The 23,105-nt window shown below is 37.8% G+C and overlaps 1 protein-coding gene across 2 annotated transcripts; it reads right to left on the bottom strand.

Annotated features, from left to right (window-relative positions):
* Positions 1-9,297: 9,297 nt before the first annotated feature.
* MIS18A (MIS18 kinetochore protein A) lies at positions 9,298-22,553 on the bottom strand. Of its 2 annotated transcripts, none has more exons than XM_039319372.1 (5): positions 22,216-22,553; positions 21,085-21,151; positions 20,552-20,674; positions 19,054-19,147; positions 9,298-17,535 (listed from the first exon to the last, which is right to left on the bottom strand). In XM_039319372.1, the coding sequence occupies exons 1-5, from the start codon at positions 22,409-22,411 to the stop codon at positions 17,500-17,502; spliced, it is 516 nt and encodes a 171-aa protein (XP_039175306.1). In that variant the 5' UTR covers positions 22,412-22,553; the 3' UTR covers positions 9,298-17,499. The 2 variants fall into 2 exon arrangements, with proteins under 2 accessions (XP_039175306.1, XP_039175298.1); XM_039319364.1 differs by having other exon boundaries at positions 9,907-18,628.
* Between the last annotated feature and the right edge of the window lie 552 nt (positions 22,554-23,105).

Here is a 23,105-nt window from a genome sequence, read left to right as displayed (position 1 = left end):
ACACGGAAGAGACTCGTTGAAATGTGCAAGAACACTGTTAGAAGTGATCAAGGCCTTGACTTCTTTAAAGCAAGCCTCATGTGCTTGTGACCACAGCCACACAGCATGTTTGTCTAGTAGCCTGTGAAGAGGCTCAGCTACACTAGCCTTATGTGGAAGAAAAGAATTGTAGACATTCAGGAGGCCTAAGAAGGCCTGAAGTTCGGCCTTGGACTTTGGCCTGGGTGCTTCTAAAATAGCAGTTAGTTTGGATTCAGCAGGATGAATCCCAGCAGCATCAATTTTGAATCCCAGAAATTCAGTAGAAGGCCCCCCAATCTTGCATTTGTCTTTTCTGAGCTTGAGGCCTGATTCCCTGAATCTTAACAGGACAGCCCTAAGTCTTTCAGCTAGAATGTGTGTGGAGTCTCCTGCAATCAAGACCTCGTCAAAGTAGGGGCAGACCCCTGGTATACCACGTAGTGTGTTTTCCATTACGCTTTGGAAAATCCCAGGAGCGACATTTACTCCAAACTGTAGCCTTTTTACTTTAAAGGCTCCCCTGTGGGTCACAATGGTCTGAGCTATGGCAGCATCATTATCAACAGGCAGCTGTTGATACGCTTGAGCTAGGTCAAGCTTTGCAAAAACGCGCCCCCCCTTGAGGGAGGCCAGAATATGACTGACCACAGGAACAGGATAGGCATGTTGCTGCAATGCCTTATTCAGAGTGCATTTGTAGTCAGCACCAATGCGAATGTCCCCATTTGCCTTTAGAGGCGTGACAATGGGGGTCTCCCAAGGACTGGAATCAACAGGTTCTAGGATTCCCTGTTGAATCAGTTTGTCTAACTCAGTGTCAATTTTACTCTTTAAAGCAAAAGGGACCCTTCTTGCTTTAATTCTAATGGGAGTGACAGTGGTGTCTAGCTTTAAGGACACAGGGGGTCCTTTGAATGTGCCCAGCTGGGGGCTGAAAACATCTGCAAATTCTGTGCAGACTTCCTGTAGGTCGAGTGTTTGTAAGCTATTGAGTCCTGTGACGTGTATCCCCAGGGCCTCAAACCAATCGAGTCCTATGAGACTCGTTCGTTCACCCCCTACTACTAATAAGTCTAGTGGACCTTCAAAACTCTTGTATTGCACGTTTAAGGGTGGACTCCCCCTTAACACCACTCTTGCGTTCTGAGAATCAGTTAATACAATATCAGAAGGCCTTAACTTGCCTTAGTCCCATCTACTGGAACAAATCTTCCTAAATGTATGCAATGAATGATGGAAAGGGCAGACCCTGTGTCTAGTTCCATAGATAATGGAACCCCTTGTAGCTTCACGTTGAGTGACAGCTTGTTCTTCATGGGCTTGTGTGTGCCTGTCCTACAGATGTTTCTACGCGAAGCGCAAAAACCTACCCTATTCTGGCTGGGGACTCTGGTACCCTTCAGGCGTTCTTCTTGAGGTTGTTCCTTTCGTCGGCCCAGACACACAGCTGCAATGTGCCCTTGTTTGCCGCATGCCCGGCAGGTAGCGGAGCGGAACTTGCAGTCGGTTCTCCTGTGGCGCCTCCACGGCCCGATGCACTTGAAGCGGGGGCTGTGAAAAGCTTCCTTCTGATTTTCTCCATTTCGGGGTGTAGACGGTCGACTTCTTCTCCGATCCTTCCATCGAGTTCGTCGGACGTCTTCTTGGCACGGACGCAACCCTCTGCACTGCTTCTGATCGGCCCGCATGTTTTGAACGGCGACGCTTGCTGCTTCTTCCGCTGTGGCTTCCCTTAAAGCATCTGGAAGGGTAATTCTTAATTCTTCCTAGCGAAAGTCCTCTGTTGGTAGCTCTCGAGCCTCACCCCACACGAATCGGTTCCCTCAGTCGTTTCTTGTTTTTTTCTTTTGGATTCCCTCGAGGGTCCCCTTGAACCGACAGGGCTGGGCGGCCTTCCGTAACGCGGCGATGTATTCCTTGACGGACTCACCGGACCGTTGATCCCTCTGCTCGAAGGTGTGGCGCCATGAGATACCGGACACCTTGGGGTGAAAGTGGTCCTTCAGCAGCTTCTTCAGGTCTGCGTAGCTTACAGACTCTACTGGAACAGGTGCTGCAAGGTTTTCTGCGATTTCGAAGGCGTCTTGGCCGCAAGCGCAAAGCAGGGTGGAAGCCTTCAAGCTATCTTCCCTCACTTGGTTTGCCTTGAAGTAGTTCTCCATTCTGGATACGTAGGACTCCCACCGCTCTGGATGTGAGACGTCGAATTCCGCAGCCCTTCACTGATTTTCGCCATCTTTCTGATCTTCAGGAGACGGTCTATCAGCCACCTACCCCCGAATGCGCACTGGATTGGCGGGCAGCTGCTGAAGTCAACACCGTTCCTCTTCCCCGCCGCTCGATCCTTGGGTAAGCTTACACTTTTTCCTTTTCCAGTAGTGCAAGGCATCCCACCTTCGTCGCCAGTGTTGCGTCCGTTGGCGGGAAAACAGACACGAGAAGCAGCTGGAGTTCTCAGGTTCTTTTATTCAGCGTTCAGCTTACAGGAAGATGGCTTCAGCTCAGCCCAAACGCCTCACAGCCTCTTATATAGGCAACTCCCGGGTAAATGGGTTACTTTCCCGCGCCAGCACCCGCGCATGCGCACGGCGCTGGCGACAGCCTGTCTGGTCCCGGGCAGCTTTGCACCTGCCCGGGACTGCCTGCAAACGCCCGAGCCGTTTGCAAGGCTCGGGACATAACACTGACCTTACAGTGCTGAGAGCAAGGCCCCACCCCAAACTGCTACAGGTCATACAGTAACCAATTCACCTCTGTTCCCTACAAAAGGGAAATAAAAGAAATCTTTATCATCTTGCCTTTTACTTCATGTTTCATGTGTCTGGTTGTATGCAAAACAAAAAACAAAAACAGAACTCTTCCTAGGGGAAAGATAATATGCTATCTTTTCCTCAAGCCTCAGGAATCAGGGAGGCTAGTGGGAGAGGAAATCCAGACCATTTTAAAAGAATCTGATTTATTATGGTTGCAAATACAGTGATACTACCAGAATGGAGATCTGAGTTGTTTTCAGACTAGCTCAGAGTCCTTGGTCCTTTTAGTCCTTGAGTTACAAATCAATACAGATAATCCTCACCCTAGAACCATTAGTTTTGTGACCAAAAGTGCAAAGGTCATGTGTAAAGTGACTTATAACCATTTCTCACACTTTAATTAATATCTTAAAGACTGTTTGATTGGACTGTTTGCTGTTGGCCTCTTTAGCAGTTTCTTGATTGGGGTATAGTTTACTTGATTGTTGGTCTGATGCTAACCTAATCTGTGCTGATCTGGGTGCAGATTGATGGTGGAGAGGTGCTTGGGCCTTTTTGTTCCTTTTTGGGCTGGGTGAGCGTTCCTTTGGCATAGTCTATAGATGTTGTTAATGCCTATGTATCTGTTGATGGCTGATTTATCAGAGTGCCAGGCTTCTAGAAATTCCCTGGCGTTCTTGGACTTGGGTTTTCCCAATTGAAACCATGGTTAAATCTGCCTATATGTTGTGAAATTAAAGAATTTTCATCATGTCTTCTGACTGTTAATTGGTATTCGTGGATGCCTTCTGCCAAAGAAACTAACAGCAAACAGCCCAACCAAAGAATCTCTAAGACTGCCCCCACCAACACTGACAGGGCAAGCCACTAGAACAGTGTTTCCCAAACTTGACAATTTTAAGGCATGAGGACTTCAACTCCCAGAATTCCACAGCCAGCGTTGCTGGCTGTGGAATTCTGGGAGTTGAAGTCCTCATGCCTTAAAATTGTCAAGTTTGGGAAATACTGCACTAGAATATAAACTGACAGCAAACTGCATTCCTTACTAGCACTGATGATGTTACCTAGTTTGGGTAATGAAATGTCTGCAAAAAAACAAGCAAGTTCAGAGAGCACGAAGGACCCTTCATGTCAACCCTGAGTTACAAATATTCTCTTTTATTAGCCTTTATGTATGCTTGCATGTGCTGCAATTACTATGTTTCACCTTTTAAGATGGAAACTGTTATGTCCCGAGCCTTGCAAACGGCTCGGGCGTTTGCAGGCAGTCCCGGGCAGGTACAAAGCTGCCCGGGACCAGACAGGCTGTCGCCAGCGCCGTGCGCATGCGCGGGTGCTGGCGCGGGAAAAGTATCGTATTTACCCGGGAAATGTCTATATAAGAAGTTGGGAGGTTTTGGGAGCTGCAGAAGCCATCTACTTGTAAGCTGAACGCAGAATAAAGAAAACTGAGAACTTCAACTGCTTCTCGTGTCTGTTTCCCGCCACGGACTCAACAGAAACGTCTTCTCAAAGAAGTTTCTAAACCAAACACATAATTATTGTATTTCTTCCCTGACAAATGCTAAGGACATATAAACAAGTTAGAGACTATAGTCCTGTGAGTGTTGGAAGGAAAATCCAACTTTGGGGGGAGGAGGGAGGAGATGGCAGAAAAAAATAAGAAGCCATAAACTTTTTCTTTTCAGTCATTAATGTCTGTGCTTATTTTTCAGTGACATTCTTATAAATGGTCTGTGAGGGCTGCTTCTTTCATCTTGGTTATGAAGTAGGTGAGGAATATACATCTTATCCTTCATTGTGCAGTCACTGCTTCCATTCATATGCAAGGAAAAATCATGAATGCATTTTTGTCATAGAGCTTTTTTGGACAGAGATGCAGAAGCTATGAGCGAAGGTGCAGTCAAAAAATGCCACAGGACTTTATGGTTCCTCATACTAATAAAATGAATTGAAAGAACCATCAAGAACATTTGAGGTTGAGCCTCCTCCTGCCACAGCTCCTGATAGTTAGGGACCCTTAGTAGATGTAGGTGTCTGGCCAACTGGGCAAGAAGTCTCTTAGATCTCCAGGTTCTGGATCATATAGGGCTTTAAAAGTAGAGGCCATCAACTTGAATTGCACCCAGAAATATATTTCCAACCTGTGAAGCTCCAGCAGGAGTGATGTAATATGACAGTACTGAGACTGGCCAGTGAGTATGCAGGCTGCAGCATTCTGGATCAGCTGAAGCTTTCAGGTGGTTTTCAAGGGTGATTCCATATAGAGCAAATTGCTGTATTGTAATCCAATCAGGAGATGACAAGGTCATACACAACTATCTTCTAATTATATCCAGATTGCCAGATTTGGGAAGATCAGATTGATCATTAGCCAAAGAGAATTAAAACTATGAAAAAAGTCTCAGTTCTCTTTGATCATACTTGTCTTTATTCAGGGATTAGCTTTATTTCGTATGGACACAGTTTTACTACTAAAAATTCCCACCAATATTTGCTAGTGGGTAGGAAATCCAAAGAGAAGCTTTATTCCTTTGGTTGTGGATTTTACAATTTAGCATGTCAGACCTGCACACCAAGTCTTTTTAGTATGAGAACTTTTTATAAAAAAAAAATCCCACCTATTGCAGCATATAATACATATTTTAATAGCCATTATATTATTTGGCTTGATTTTATTAGCAGATGCTGTTATTGCTGTATTTTATGTCACTGATAATATTTCTCATTCTAAATAATTCCATACCGGATAATGGAAGAAAAGACTTTTCCTAGCAATTGTCCAATGACTCACTCCTTCCCAAAGGTGAATATTAGTTCAGGAAATTCCTTTTCCACTGCTCCTCTGTTCCCAGTAAGATACCAGAAAGCTCCTCTTGATTTTTAAAACTGGAATTCTTAAGAAAATCGCACTGTCTTCTAAAATAAAACATTTCACATGTTATTTGCTCATTAGTTTAATATTTTACATCACTTTGTTTGCTAACCAGTAGAAGGCTCAGTTCAAGAACATTAAATTGGAAGCAGAATTTTAATAAATAAATGTATGAAACACTCATAACCAATATATATTCTTTATTTTGGCTTTAAGAAATAACTCTGAAAACAGTTTTGTTGCCAAATAATTTTGTAAACATGTTTGCGACTTTGATTTCTAGAACGTTTTAAAAGATTCTATTTTGGCCAGATTCTACCTGTGAGTCATAATGCATTTTTACGATATATAGGAAGTAATTTCTCAGGAAAAGACAGTGCATTAATAGAAATATAACATCATAATACATTGTAACTTCTACTTTTGTAGAGAAAAATAAATTTTAAAGTTTTCTTATTCTTTGGACTCCCGCATTCATTTTAGACTGGAATATCTTAAGATTCCAGGACTTGCTGGTACACATTAAGGGCAAAGAGGCGTTAGTATAGGTACCTCAAGTTGTAATGTGTAAACTTAACTAGAGAAGATACTGCATGAGGCAAATTATCTGGTTCCTTTTCAGCCTGGACGTGGGATGGGGAATATGCTGGTCACTCAGGTGGATGACATAGTGGGACACAATAGAGCTAGCACATGTCTTATCTCAATAGAACTTTTAGCTGCCTCCATTAATTATGGTATCCTTTTGAGAGAGAATTGGATGATGCAGGTTCCTACAATGGTTTCATTGTTTTCTATATGTACAGTTCAAACAATATGCTAATGGTATCCAGCTTTAAATCACAATCCACTTATAGTCAGTTTGAATTAGAATGGCTTATAACCCTTGTAAATAAAGCAATAAAAATAAATAACTCCAAGCTAGTCACACAGACTGGAGACTGTGAGGGACTAAGATAGAGTGAAATAGTATATAGGTAGTCCTCAACTTACAATTGTTCATTTAGTGATTGAAGTAACAACGGCATTGAAAAAAATGACTTATGACCATTTTCCACACTTACAACCATTGCAGCATCCCCATGGTGACATGATCAAAATTCAGACACTTTATAATTGACTCATATTTATGACATTTGCAGTGTCATGGGGTCATGTGACCTTCTGACAAGCAAAGTCAATGGGGAAGCCAGGTTGACTTAACAACTGTGTTGCTAATTTAAGAACTGCAGTGATTCACTTAAAAACTATGACAAGGAAGGTTGTAAAATGCGGCAAAATTCACTTTACAGTTGTCTCACTTAGCCACATAAATTTTGGGCTCAATTGTGATCACAAGTTGAGAACTGCCTATATTGCTGAATCCCAGCAAGCTGGAGTTATATCGAGAGCTCTTGATGAGGTAGCATTTCTTCTGAAGGCACTATTGTTCAGTCAGGGGACTTTCCTTGACTTTCATCCATTGCTGGAATAGCAGGTAGGAGCACAGCCAGAAGAGCTTCATTACGCTTTTCTTGGTCCAGGGCATAAATGGTGGACCTTTCAATTTATCAGTTATATCACTGTAATTCACTTTATATGGTGCTGCCCTTCAAGTTGACTTGGAAGCTGATACAGAATATGGGAGCCTGCTTGCTGACCAGCATGAGGTAGTTCAGCAGAGTAACATCTATTCTACAAGAGATGCATTGCTTGCCAGTAGGCTTCCAAACCCAGTTCAAGGTGATTGTGATCACATATCACTTTATAATTTGAGGCCTTGTCGCTTTCAAGATCATCTTCAGGGAGATCTGTTTACTATACACAGTCTAGCTGGGAAAGAAAGCGCCAGGTGCCCATCCAGAGGGACATTCAGGGTTAGGAGCTGGAGATTAGCAACTCTCTTCCTCTGGCGCAGCTGATCCCCAAGGTCAAAGGAGACTCTACCCTTAATGTCTTTTAGAAAAATGGTAAAGGCACTAAAATATTCTTATAACCGTAACAGTAGGGTTTTTTTTTTACTAAATTGCTTATTATTTTAAGGAATATTTTATGGATCTTTCTACGAGTAATTCTTATGCAAAATTAAGTCAGAAAAATATATGGAACCCTTTGGAGAAATCAGTTTAATACATTTACAGAGGTAAACAATATATTAATTTATCAAAATCCTTAAGGAGCTCTAAACATTTATTCATCATTTTAATGGAAAAATATCCACTTTATCATTAGGTGTATGGACAACCTGCTATGGTTCAAAATACAGAATCTTCTGTACCATCTCTCTATTGTAGCATATGGGATTTCAGATCTTAAAGGGAAATGTTTTTCTTCTTTCATTTTTTCCACCTCTTCCAGTAATGCATCATGATTGTACAAGAGTTATTTTAAGCTTGAAAGAACACTGCCTTTTATTTGTAATGAGTGCAGTGAATTAAATACAATTTTAAAATATTTTCAAAAGAGTAGGATTAAATAAGCTGATTGTTTGTTCACCATCAATTACTATTCTATAGGTTTTTGACAAAGCTTTCATCACTAAGCTGGATTTCAATGTTCTTCTTTAAAACTTCATCTCACGAATTCTAAGTTCTATTTAGCTTGAAATGTTACTTGTAGGAGTGGTCCAACCATTTATAATAAAAGCATGGAAAATTTAAGTGACTAAAAATGGCAATCTTATTAAACTTTTGTCTACTAGCAAAACAGCTTAGTTAAACTGCAGCCCAGGGTGCACAGTAAACAGTGATGCATTTTCCCCATTACAAAAATGACTCTCAAAATCTGCCATTTCAATCCTCTTTTCATTTTCCTTACAAATGAAAGAGGACAGAGCAAGCCACCTCTCTCTTTCTCTCTCTCTCTCTCTCTCCTAAGACTAACATGTTTGTTCTTGCAGAGCTGTGTTTTATTCAACCCCCCCCCCAAACCTGAAATATGAGTCACGCATCTGAAGAAAAAAACAAGGGATGGGGAACATTCAGAAGGCTGCAACCTACATATAGCCATTCTCATAAATCGCAACTGTGATTTCGGAATAAAACTATTACATTCTCTGACTGCCAAAGGCCAATTACTTTTGTGTGCCTTGTTTGCTATAGGATAGTCAAAAGCAGATTATACTTAGCCAATACATGATATGACCGTCTGAAATTGTATTAATAGACGTGAGTAGGCTAATACCCAGGATGTCAGAGGGTGAATATGGGGAACATTTCCTTTTAGGTAACATTTCCTTTCAAGTAACTGCTTTTATAACATTTTGGTTTCATATAATTCCCCCCCCCCATAATATATTCTGCTAACTTGGCTCTCATTACACATGTGACATCTTAGGTCTCTTCATAGCCCCCTGCTTTAGTATGTGCTGTCTTTCATGTGTGTTTCCTGATGCTTTTTTATTCTTAGAATTGTATCGTTTTTAACTAAGCTACAGAACAGAAAATGTGAAAAAAAATGCATAATGTTACTGCATAGCATTGCAATGTTTCTTGTAATGCATCATTTGTTTAGAAAGAGATTTTAATTTTATCTAATAACAGCTGCATGGAACAATTTAATGCCATACTATTAATAAGAGGAAGCATATTGTTAGCTATGCATGATATTCATACCAACCACCAGCAATGACTTAGAATGGGAGAAATGGGATCACTAAAATTCATAGAATGGTTTGCAAGCCTTTTATTAAGAGGAATTTACCACCTGTCAAATTCTCATCTTAGCTCAGGTCAGTTGCTCAGTTTTGCACAATATATGGCATGAATGAGATACAGAAAATAGCACGGGAATGTCCTTAAATAATCTTATACCAAAACATTTTACAGCATTATATTGCTCACATACTCTCTAAATAGCATGCAAGTCATATTATCAATTACCAAGCCACTTTTAATCAATTGGAGCATTGAGATACTTGCGAATTCCAAGCATCTGAATTTTCATCTCTTACAAAAATGTTCACTGAAATCTATACAGTTGTCCATTCACAGTAGCAGATACAAAGATGAAAACTGGAATTTTGTTTTCTTTGCAGCAAGGCTACTTATACTACTTATATTTACAGATACGGTACTCATAAAATAGAATTTCTTTCTATTCATTTCTATTCTATTTCAACTCATGAAAACCTCATGGAAAGACGGATGTAGCTCTCTTAGCAAAAGTATAGAAATGATTGCCATTGCTTTCTTCTTCTTCTTCTTCTTCTTCTTCTTCTTCTTCTTCTTCTTCTTCTTCTCCTTCTCCTTCTCCTTCTCCTTCTCCTTCTTCTTCTTCTTCTTCTTCTTCTTCTAAAATCCCAGTTTATCCTACAGCATTGACATTTGCTGAAGATTCCCATCAAGTTCTAATCAGGTCTTGACCCTCTGTAGTTAAGAGCTAAGGCAAGATTTGTTAAGGTCTCCCAACTTGCCAAGACACAGACATCCATACTTCTATAAAATATATTCCAGTTCTATGTAGCTTTCATCCTGATTTATATGCTTTCATTCCAATTTATAGAGAGAGACATTTATACATTGTTAATTAGGATAAGAATAAAAATATACATTCACATTGTCCTACTTGCCTAACATAAAAATATGTTTTTCTATATACAATCATACACATTAAAAATGATCTCAGTTTGCAAAGTGATCATCCTGGTCAAAAATGACATCACACAAAAGAAGCACTATATAAGAGAAATATTTGCAAAAATCATGTATATTAGACAAACTTCACCCAAAACTCATTTTTAGAGAACTGTGCTTCAAACTATACACAACTGACTAAACATTCTCATTAAGCAGACTTCTCAAAAAAGAGAAACGGAAGGAAACCTCCCTCCCCTCCCCAATTTGATAGATTCGTGAAAAACAGAAAAGCCACAATGGTCATATTCTTTCATTTCTAATGGGGACTAAGATTAGCAAAGTTTCATTGTTGTATCAAATATGTAAGTAAAAACTGGGAGGTGTGTCCTGTGATATGAGATACAAACAAATAAAAGCATACTTTATTTTCAGCATTTTGACACTATGAGAAAACAGGAGTCACTATCCAAACTCAACAAACTGACCTTTCATCAGCCCAGCCCTCCACAAATCATTTGGTTTAACAATCATCACCAAATGCATATTCCTTCATCTCTCTCGGCTTGGCAGGGATTTCTAAGTTTTTCCATATGAGTACTGTTTATTTAGCGTATTGATTCACCCAGCTGCTTCAGTTTATATATATGGACCTTTAAAGTCAGGATGGAGAAGAAGGTTCTCTCCACTTTGCAGGAAACAAAACACTCTTTATTGAATGGGCTAGCATACATTAAGCTGCAAACCCACAGAAATGTGCATCTGAGAAGGAAATAAAAGTGAGTTATTCTTAGAAGGGATTTCTGTAGGATGTTGGTTTAAACATGGAATTATTACCTATTGTGGGGGGGAAATAACAGATAGGCTATTATTGCTTCACTAGTCATATTTCTTTGGGAAAAATATAAAATTTGTAGAAAGAAGTGCAAATGATATACTATATTGATGGCTGACCATGCTTTGTAACAATTTTGGAAGAATATATCTTCCCAAAGAACTTCACATTTATAATTTTTTAAAAAATTGCATAAGAATTCCAATTGTATGCATAGATAATGCATAGAGATAGAGGCAGCCCTTACTAAAAAAAAAAAAAAAAAACCAGACCAAGCAATGGATGGTCTTTATCAGCTCAACACAGATCAACCTGGATACCATCCAGCAGGCTTCAAGAGGAGGAGTCTGTGATGGAAACCGATTCAGAAATAACTTTAGATTACTCAAGTAATAACCCAAATCACACAGTAGAAAAAATTATAGTAAATCACAGGGCAAATGTTACCATATTGATCAGGACACTTAAATACAGTCTAATGAGAGAGATAATGCCTTCAGAGATGGTTATGATTATAAAATACACCAGAGTGAAGGGTTCCCATGCTCAAAAGAGACAGAACTGCATCTCCACAGGGTAAAAGACAGTTGAGAGATTTATGATAGGACATTATTTTGATTCTTACATGTGTTTTTAAAGCAGAGCAAATGTAACTTTGGAAGTTTGCGTTGGAGAAATGATGTAAGGAAAAAAAAAGGTCAAAGCCTCCTCTTTCAATTAGTAATGTACAGTACTCTCAGGAGTTGGATATCTCTTATGTTATGTAGTTTGAGCCTACCCCTGTAGGTTTTCTTTTATAATTTGCTATTCTGAATATTCTATTTACGAACCAAATCTTCCTCTTTGCCAGGATCTTTCCTAAATTATCACATTTAAATTTAAATTGACACCCACGTTCCTTATATCTATTTGATTTGTATTTGGTATTAATAATTTATTTATTCCTTCACCTAAGCTTTTCAATTGTTTCTATAAACAATAGATTTGAAATATTTAGGTCAGGAATTCCTTTCTATCACTGTTCACTACTACTAGCAATAGCACTTAGACTTATATATCACTTCACAGTGCTCTACAGCCCTCTTTAAGTGGTTTACTGAGTCAGCATATTGGCCCCAACAATCTGGGTCCTCATTTTACCGACCTTGGAAGGATGGAAGGCTGAATCCTATATTTTGTTTTTGAATCTAGATTCCACCTTTGAACAATAAAAAAGTATAATGCCACTTTTCATAAGCTTCTGAAAACAAAGTAAATATGTTTCTTTTACTGGGCACCAGAAAACAGTTTTCTGAGCTACTAACCACTAGGCAGATACATATATGAAAGCTAACTCTCATTTAACAGGACAAAATTAAATTGTAACTTTTCTTGTTTTTAAAAAACTGGAAAATTCATTCTGTGATAGATTAAGCTGGAAAGCTTGCAACACATTGGATTATCCAATAACTGATAACAGAGGTTTGCTCTTAGAAATAATGGGTCATTTTTTTTCTCAATCAGAGCATCTGGTGGTTCTGAAATAAATGTGGCCTATATCTAAGTCTTTTGAAAGAAGATTGGTTTCTTTCCTAACTTTGAAGTCAAGATCACAATGATTTGTCTGGAATGTTGACTGAAGTTCTTACTTTAGCAGTCATTTGGGGTACCCAGCCATTATCTGGATAGATAAAGAACAGTTGAATAGTGAAACTAATTAGAATTCAGCAGGATACTTTTAAAATGTATACCAACGCCATCAAATGTAGCATCTTTATTATTAAAAGGAATGTGCCGAGGCAGAAGTCCAAAATTGTCTATATATGCCAGGGCTTGCTACCACTCCTCTTTATAATGTAGCATCTTTAAAAAGTGACATAATACAAGATATAATTGTTTTAAACATACATTTTAACAAATGTGTGTGGTTAATTTCTGCTTGCAGAAAAGTTATTTACACTTTGATTTAGAACCTATGGAAAGTTTACAAAATTTCAAAATAAAAAATAGATATTGAAAAGAATGGTTAGTTTGGGAGGATTACTGTAATCTACAGCCATAAATACATATATATTATTCACACTTATAAGTAGTTTTGCATCTGAACTGAAGATAGAGGTCATAAGAACAATGGTTATAATCAACTTGTTACATTGCTCTCTACGTTGGGAGTGGTAAGCAGAAGTAGATACAAAGCTTCAAAAATTTATTCAGTTATTTTTACATAAGATACAAACTGAGAATATTTTTCTAAGGCAAATATATACTTCTTCTGTAACATTAGTTATCTTGTAGTAAGATGGGTGGGCAACAAATTTAATAAAGATGAATGAATGAATGAATGAATGAATGAATATTACATTAGGGTTATATTTTGTAACTTGGTATCATCTGGAGGCACTGAGTGATAGTTGCAGCCCACTTTGTCAGCAGCTTTGCTGGTCAGGAATTCAACATATCTACAGAGCACTAGTTTGCATTAGATCAAGGGTGTCAAACTCGCAACGTCAGGTGACGTGTTACGCCATATTGCAACTTTTTTTCAATTGCCAGCAATGGGGTGGGCACAGTTTTGGCATGACACATTCAGCCCATGGACCGGCAGTTTGATGGACTTGGTTAAGCTAAATGGAATACTTTATCAAGCTGTACAATTTCTGATCATTTTAATATAGGGGCTTTCAAGTCAGACATGTGTCACATGAGGGTGGATTTCTTGTAAGAATCAACATGATCTTCCAGTTGTAAACTGAAGTTGAGAATGTGCAGATTTACTGCTTCAGCTGCTGTTTTTAAGAACTAGCCCACAATCTTGGTTAGTAGTGTTTGCACTAAGTGTCTTTAGTAACCAGCAATATATTAACCAGCATTCTTCCCCAAATAAACTGGCATAATACCATTAAAATCTAAAAAGGGGAATATAGAAAATAAATTGACTAGTAAAAACCCATTTTTATTGAATGAAAAAAAAATGAATACAACTGAATTGAACAGAAATGACTCGCACAACATTTCCAGTTAAGTAATGGGTTGTTAGAAAGACCTAATGCTTCCTATTTTGATTTGTAAATTTGAGGAACTAATGATAAATTAATGGACCATGTATCAGACCTGAAATAATGAAGCAATAACAAAATTAAAAGGCCAAAAAGAACAGCTAGAGGGCAAACATGCCATCTTGTGGTAGAATAGAATACACAATAGACAAATATGAAATTGCTGTTTTAGTGACCATATCAAGGAAGATAAATCTAATATGTGCCTAATCAGTCACACTAAAATCATTACCTTCTTTCCTGTTCCAGAATATGAATCTATATGTCCTCCTGACAATGAAGACAATTAACCAGTGGAATAGCTTGCCCCCAGAAATCGTGGGTGCTCCATCACTGGAGATGTTTAAAAAGAGGCCAGACAGTCACTTGTCTGAGATGGTATAGGTTCTCCTGCTTGAGCAGGGGGCTGGACTAGAAGATTTTCAAGGTCCCTTCCAGATTCTATTCTATTCTATTCTATTCTATTCTATTCTATTCTATTCTCTCAATATTTTTGTTTCTAGAAGCTCAGACATGGAGAAGTCTTCTCCAGCCTGGGTGTCTTTAGATATGTTAGAATTATATCCTGCATAAATCTATGTGTACAGAGAGAGACTTTAATTATGTTACCATATTTGGGCCATAATCCCATTAGCATGTACCTTGAAGACATTTTAAGGACATGGACAATACTGACTAAAAAATAATACATACAGTACATACGGGCTAACTACATTCTGAAAATCCATAAATTGGATTTGACAGCCAATGTGTTCTTTACCATATGGGGATGGTAAAGTTCATTTCATACTATAATTCATGTAGGGGAACCTAAATTTGTAGAAACAATATTGCTTTCAGGCATTACATTTGTGTATTATTACTGTAGCTTATTGGTTAGTTTTGAGATAGCATCGCTGAAATGAAGTCTACATTGAAATCTTATGCATCCATATTTAGGAATAAAATCTTTAGTGTATAGAGCTTCCTTTGAACACAAGATTGGGTAGCAAAGCATCTAACAGGATACCTGCATCCAGTACAGTTCCCCTCTCTCCCTAGATCTGCCTTGATATTGGCCAGTCATCCTGTAGTATTCAATGTAAGGTATTATTCTGCTCCTGAACCAACATTTCCTATTGCAAATTCACATTAGCTATACCTTTGAACCAAGTAATGACTGGACATCTCCTTAGTATATATTTCCTTGATTTTTGTATGATATTTTGTGATAGCTAAATATTAGTAGTTTTAGGAATAGTTCTCTTACAGTCTTGTTTTCATCTCATTCTTTGTCTAATTCTATTTTTCTTTTTAATCAGTTTTTCTCTAACTAGTGTTTAATTAGAAGTATAGGTAATCCACGTTACGATAGTTCATTTAGTGACCGTTTGAAGTTATGACTTAACCCCCCCAAGTCCCAAAATTACGAATGTTGCAGCACCACAGCAGTCATTCGCACTTACAAATGACCGCAGAGACTCTGCAAAATTTGCCCTGCCTATTGCTACCGATCTTGCCTGATCTCATGGTACTTTAGGCCTCTGTTCTCTGCAAAGGGAGGCCTGGACGAGACCTGCAGGAAAAAGCTTTGCAAACAGAGGGAAGGCCTGAAGCACTGAGCGGATCTGGTATTTTTAATGCCTAAGTATGGTACAGAAGCTGAAGCATAGTCTTGGCCACTAATACCTTATATTGGTCATCCAACTCCAGTGGGCACTGGGCAGCATACAAAATAAGGATAAAAATAAAGACAGCTAAAAACATTGAATAGCTCTGGAGCTAGCCTTAACACCATTAGCCTAGTAGAAAAGATGTGTATTCCAAGATAGATTGCTGTGCAACAGCACTCCAAGCTAGTGGTGCTCAATTGGAATCCCATTAATTGTCATTTGTGCCATTTTATGGTGGTGTCAAGCAAATGCTAGAACTCTTTGTTTTTTGTTCATTAATAATCTTCTAGGCAGAAAAAACTAGTGCCCTTCTCATTCCTACCTGAGAAACATACATGGGAATCATATAATCTGCATATAAAAGTGCCAAAAATCACTAGTTCTATCAAAACAGGAAGATGATGAGCAGGGACCATGAGCAGCTGTATTATTGGATTAATGTAGAAATTGAAAAGGGGGACAGTATACCGCCTTGCCTTTCCCCTCTTTCGGCTGGGATAGCTTCAGAGAGATGACCTTGAGGAAAGATCTAGTTCTTAGTTAAAAACTAGTAACTTTAAAGAGACCAAAGTTTGAGCATGCTATTCTGTTTGGATATTAAGAAAAGCATGCAGCAAAATGGACTTCCTAATAAAATGTCAATCCAATTATATCAGAACAAATGCTGCAGCTATTTTGTTATTTATCTGTGCAGGACATCTGAATGCACTCTTATGTCTTCCTAAGAAACCTTTTACAATGATTGCTGTTTATGGTGGGAACAAATAGCAAACCATTTACGATCTTTCAAAACTAACATGGCTGTTATTATCTCACATTAGGGATAAAAAACAAAAATATTATCACTCCTGTGTAAATTTTAAAAAGCTTTCAACAGTCAGTGCAAGTATATCCTAACATTTGGCACAGATTTACAGTTAATCTCTGGGATGAAAAGGGGGAACAAAAATTAACACGAACCACCCTTTAAAAGTCTACACTATTAATCCATGAAAACAATTAAAATTCATGCATGGTTACCCTTGACAATTTCTGCCCACACACACCTTGGAATTTATATTAACATATTTAAAAATGTATGTGTCTCTATTATCTATTTTTAAGCTGAACTGATATATTCCAATCATTAGATTTATGATTCAGTACATGCTAATTATTAGAACTTACTCAGTGCAATCAGGATCATTCCAATGGAACAGTAAGACTGCACTTCTAATTTAACAGGTAGAAGAGTAACAATGGGAAGCATGCTTAAAATTTCAAACTCCTGCTAGTAACAGGCTTATAAGGTACCAAGCTTTTGCTGCCTTTAAACAAAGAGTAATTGGTTTTATAGGATATCTCTTTGCATTATTCCCAGAGACGCTGTTAGTCTCTAATAACAAAAAAGATCGGGAATGTTAGTCTAGTTATAAATTTCATGTTTCTAAATGAAGACACCAGCATAATGCATTTTTGTAACTGATTCAGATCTGAAAGAAAATGCTTGTACAAAGAGCTGCATCTCTGCCAATATTTCAAAGAGCAATTAAATCTTAGCTTTTCTATAGATTTTGGAAATAGAATTTATGTAAATTTACCTGTTCTTGAAGTATTAAATGGTTAGTTATTACTGTATGATATTCTAACCTAATTGGCAATGGTTAGCCATTTCTTTGTATTGAAGCAGCAAAGCGGTGTAAAACATCATGTCAATACAGATTTTGTTTTATTCAACATACCCCATTCTATCCATACATAATATACAAGCATATGTACATACGTTATGTATCAAATTATAGCTTGATGAATAGTAGCTGTTTTTTCCATTTCTAAAGAAGAAAAAAATAAAGACAAACCAGCATGATGTGTTCTATTTAGATGAACAAAATGTGCTACAACATAATGAGAAATCTGTGATGACTAATCCCACCTAGATTTATTTGGAACATAAAAGGCATTTCAGTGTGGCAAATTACATGTAGCTTCTATTCTATTCTTCATTACAGAATAAAGTAATAAATAAGCACAAAGACTTACAATAAAACTTAACTGAATTTTAAATTCCAGTTCAACTATATATTTTTTATTTTTACTGAAACATTTACATCATTGCATTCAAGTATTTTGATTTTTAAAGAACATTCCTGATATTTAAAAAACAATTCTTCTAAAATACAATGGCAAACCTTTAAATTATGTAACTTTTGCCACTTTATTTTGTAAAGTATCTAGTACAGTCAATTTATTTCTAGGTTTTCTTTTTAGTTAAGAATTTCTTGCCATGTTAGTTTGTATTTTCTGGAAGAGTTTTTTATTCTTGAATATTTCAAAGTACAGTAAAAAAAAAACATTGGAACAATACAAGCTAAGAAATATGTATGGATATAGCCTCTGCCAGTATATTACACATAATATATCAATATCTTAAACTAGTAGACAATTACATGGCTGCTACAATACATAAAAGATTCAACTGTAATGCTCTGAAAACCATAAGGTATCCAAAGCAATCATCTTTTCCACAAAAAGTGGATGATGTACATTCCAATCTAAGCTGCCAATCAAAGTAAGAAACTGTATGCAGTATACAAAACAGAAAGGACAAAAACACAGACAAGATTATTGGAATTTCAATTATTTAGAATGTTTGAGATTAAAAATATTGTAAAAGGACCAACGTGGGCATATTTACAAGATTTCCTAGAAATTTATTCAACTTTAGAGATTTTGTTTTTGTTTCTCAAGTGTCTGTAGTCTTAATTAGAAGACTGAGTAGAGTTTTATAATTTGTGACTAGACTCTTGCAGTAATCCAACAATTTTACAGCAATAGTCATATTTTTCAGCCAATATTGTGAAGCATTGCAAAACTTGATTCCACTGCAGATAACCGTTGTTCTAGTGCTTTCAGTATTGTTTCTGCCTGTTAAATACAATTTTTAAAAAATCAATTTAATATACCATTTTTCTCCTACTTCATCAGTACAATCTGAGGACAGTCAGAGCGGATACTACCTTTCATTCCCCTATCTTATAACTGATATAATAGGGATTTGGAATTGCATGATACATTGATCTCAAATCAGCATTGTGCAAAAAGCTTAAGCAGTTGCATGAACATATAAAACTAGTGCTAATATATGTTTAATCAGAAAAACAATTATATTTTCATACAAAAGTACAAAGGAAAGAATAAAGAAATGTATTTCTTTTCCACCCAAATTTTCCCTTAGCTGCTATTGGCAGAATTTTACTTATGTATGAATAAAAGATTTTAAGAATCCATCATAATACATCTAAATAAATAAGGATGAAAGGCAAAATATAAATACAGAATAATTATCTTACCCTTCCTAATGATTCTTCTAAATTAGCTCGACTTTCAAGTGTGAGAGGTTCCTCATCAATGTCAGCTTTTTGTTCTGATGACCCTAAGGTATAACTTAGACATTTATAGTTATAAGTAGCATAACAATCATTTATGGGAACAATCATAACTATAGAACTTACTGCAATAGAATCCGTCAATGGCAGTGATTAAGGAAAAGAAAACAATTCTCATTTTTCTGTAGTAGTAATGATTAACACTAATATTACTAATGAGTCTTATGAATTCAAAACCTAAGTAAATGATCAACCAATTCAATGTCATTTTAAAAAGAATGTCCAGAAGACCCTTGTAACTTTCTGTTTTCACTTGTTCACTAAGAATATTTGATTTTTATTGGTCAAGTGTTTCTGAAAATAAAGAGGACTGATTCCCACCCAAGTATGGAGATTTGCAGGACAGCTGTGTTAATCTATGGTAGCAAAAAATCACAAAGAATGTAGTAGCATCTTTCCAACATATTTTGATTAACATTTATTACATTTTTATTAAAAGGCATAAGATTCTGTGAGCTGTGTTTTAATGACATTAGTTAATTGAAAAATGTGCTATTAAATTATTATTTTTTTTCATTTACAGATGGCTCTATTTTATTCCCACATTGAGATTTAGAACCAAAAATTTTAAAAAAGAAAAACCATTGTGATTAGAATTATGCAAACACCAAAATTCTAAGTAAACAATATATACACAATGTCAACAGTGTTAAAGTACTACTATAGATATGTGATTATAACTCCTTATCTCTGGAACTTATATAGACTTATTTTTTCATAAAGAGATGGATATAATATTTGAGGGAGAAAGAAGAAATGAAAGAATCTCAGTGCTTGAAATCAAACAAAAACGAGGGCTGCCATTTCTGATGTATTTTTCTTCTTCCACAAAACAGTAGCACAAAAAATGATGCTTCATAAATTTAAAGCAATAGGTAATAAATATTATTCCATTAGACTTGAAACATTCCATTTGCCTTTGCAGCAAAATAAAAATCTGTAATTGAAGAAGTTAAATCTCTGAAGTAACCAATTCTACTTAAGACAGTGGTTCTCAACCTTTTTAATGCCACGACCCCCAACCGGTCGTAAGTCGAGGACTACTCAACCGGCCGTAAGTCGAGGACTACTCAACTGGTGCAGCACCGTTTGCAGAATGGGACTTTTGGCGGGCTCAGCAGGGCAGAGACAGCCTGGACAATTCCTATTGGCTTTTGAAAGCCAATAGAATTAGACTCTATTCAAGAGAGTCTATTCTATTGGCTTTCAAAAGCCAATAGAATAAAAGGGAGTAGCACAGCTAAGGAAAGGGGGGGGGGAAATGGCGGACTGCGTTGTTTGGCGACTCCTGTGAAATGGTCGTTCGACCCCAAATGGGGTCCCGACCCACAGGTTGAGAACCACTGACTTAAGAGATTATAAGGAAAATGTGATTAGCAAGTTCCATTGTAAGTTCACTTACCTTTCTAGAGAGTCTATGTTTAAGCAAAACAAATCTCGTTTATAGTCAAGATGTCTTGGGGTACATCTATAAATGTTTCCAAGGTTCAGGTTGCAGCCAGAGCAAAACAAGGTTTCAAGAATACTGTAAAGCAAAACATCAGATTTTTAATAATATGCTCTAATTTAGATTTCCTGCAAATGAAGCAAATAATACTGAAAGTTCCTGGAGAAACAGACATAATCTCTTACAGATTTTATCCTCACATTCAGGGTTTGATCTCCCATTTTCCTTCCTCTTGCCTCTTGATTTCAAAAAAATGAAAAAAATGTACTATGTTGTGATAATGAATTGGTCTAACACAAATATTACTATTAGTTTGCTGGATTCAGATAAATTAAACAGTAGGGCATCTAAATATGGTTACTATTAAACTACATGGGCATGTCAAACAAAAAAACCCCACTTTGATCAAAAATAATCAGCTACACCAACGTGAAGTTCTGCTATAGGTCAATTATAACTTTCATTCTGAAGTTCTAATCATAACTTACCAGCCAGTTTCACCTGCCTGGCTTGAAAGTTTTTGCTCTTTGTGTACTGAGACATTGAGTGTAACACCTGAAATGTGAAAGGTACACATCAAAGCAGCAGAAACAAAATGTTCTCTTAAAAAGGCAGGCCACTTTAACAAACCAAAGAATACAGAAAGCAATGTCAAGATTGTATGATAGTCTTCGGGCCAAGAAAGATAACAAAGCTTTTGGTTTAACAATTAAAGCATTTATATTCCATTCCAAGGGGGGGGGCATAAAAACCGCCATTCAAATGAATATGTAACATAGAAAACTAAAAGTGAGTTAAAAAAAAACAATACAATGCAGTGAAACAGCATATGCAACCTAAGCAACAGATAAACCAGCTTTGTTGAACATGAAATTTGTTGCAGATCACAAATTCAAACTGCAACTTAACTTGGGTTTGGGATTCCGCAACTGAAGTTCAACAATCAACAAACATTATTGAGTTCTTAGAAAAAAAGAAATCTAAATAATCTGAGAATGGGAGAAAAGTTTAGCCTAGAAGAGACTGTTGCCGACTACAGGTAGTCCTCAACTTACAACCACAATTGAGCTCACAACTTGTTGTTAAGTGAGACATTTGCTAAGTGAATTTCGCCCCATTTTACGCCCTTTCTTGCCAGTTATCTTGCCAACTTATCACTGCAGTTGATAAGTTGGTAACATGGCTGTTAAGGAAATCTGGCTTCCCCCTTGATTTTGCTTGTCCAAAGGTTGCAAAAGGCAACCACGTGACCTTCGGAAACAGCAACCGTAAGTACGAACCAGTTGCGAAGCATCTGAATTTTGATCACACGGATCATGGGGAGGCTACAAAGGTTGTAAAGGTGATAATGGACGTAAGTCACTTTTTTTGAGAACGGTCACTCAATGAACTGTTGTAAGTCGACGACTACCTGTACTACGTTACTTGTTAACAGAGAACCGCAACCAGAGAAAGACATGAATGACAGAAAGTCTTTGGCCACTGCCTAAACCACAAGCAGGCCGTACGCGCCTCGAGGAATGGAACGGAGTGCTCGCGCACGCGTGGGAAAAGAATTTCGACCAACCGCGCGCAGCGTTGCTAGGTAGCCGCGCGCGTTTCCCCCCCCCCCCACTGACTCTTAAGCAGGATGCAATTGGTGTCCTCGTCGTTAGTCTCCCAGCTGAGCGTGTCTCCTACAGGCCGTTTGCATCCGGCGCAGAGGAACACCATAGGCAGGTCCTCTGCACCCGGCCCTTCCTGGTTATCGGGCCCTAGTTTGTCAGAAAATGTTTCCATCGGCAGAGAGCTTTCTTCAAATGGAAACGCCGCCATTTTTTTTCCAAGCCACCCGCGCCGAACTCCGCCTCCTCTCTTGCCTCAGTACCGGAAATAATGGGCGGCCCCTCTCTACAAGGTTGTTTCGTTTTCTTTCCCAAGGAGAGGAGGCAGAAGCAGTCGCGGGGCAGGAGAAAGGAGGGAGAATTTGTGCGCATGCGCACTAACTCACGCTCTCCCGCCACCTGCAAAGGCCTGCGTTGATGGATTCGCGGTGGAAGCTGTTTGAACGCGAACAGCTTAGAGCTGAGCTTGATGGTTTGCGAGCGCGTTTCGCCTGAAGAACGAGAAATATGGACGCCAGTTTCATTTAGTTCTGAATCGTGGCTTGCATTTAGATTGTACTATTCTCTAATGCACTACTGTACTATTTTTTAAAAAAAACCGCGTAAATGTATAAAAAAACAAAAGAAATTTGTGATAAAGCCTAAACGTGTGTTACAGGTAGTCGTGGGGACCCTGCTGGGCCTCTCAAACGTTTATACTTCTTGGGATTCAGATAGCTGAATCACCCAAACCCTACCCCAAAATGAAGTTTTTAATTAAATCTATTATGTAACTCTTGTCAAATTTCTATCAAGAGACTTGACAAGCAGCATCTGATATTCTAAAATGAATTTAAACAGTTGTTTAACAATCTGAATTTAAAATATTTTGTACCGTTGGCATTAGATTCTAGCACAAACAAACA

The sequence above is a fragment of the Crotalus tigris genome, unplaced genomic scaffold, assembly GCF_016545835.1.
Source record: "Crotalus tigris isolate CLP2741 ecotype Arizona unplaced genomic scaffold, ASM1654583v1 scf7180000017601.7605149639:7615979, whole genome shotgun sequence".
NCBI classification, from domain to species: domain Eukaryota; kingdom Metazoa; phylum Chordata; class Lepidosauria; order Squamata; family Viperidae; genus Crotalus; species Crotalus tigris.
This window is presented reverse-complemented; position numbering and strand designations above follow the sequence as displayed.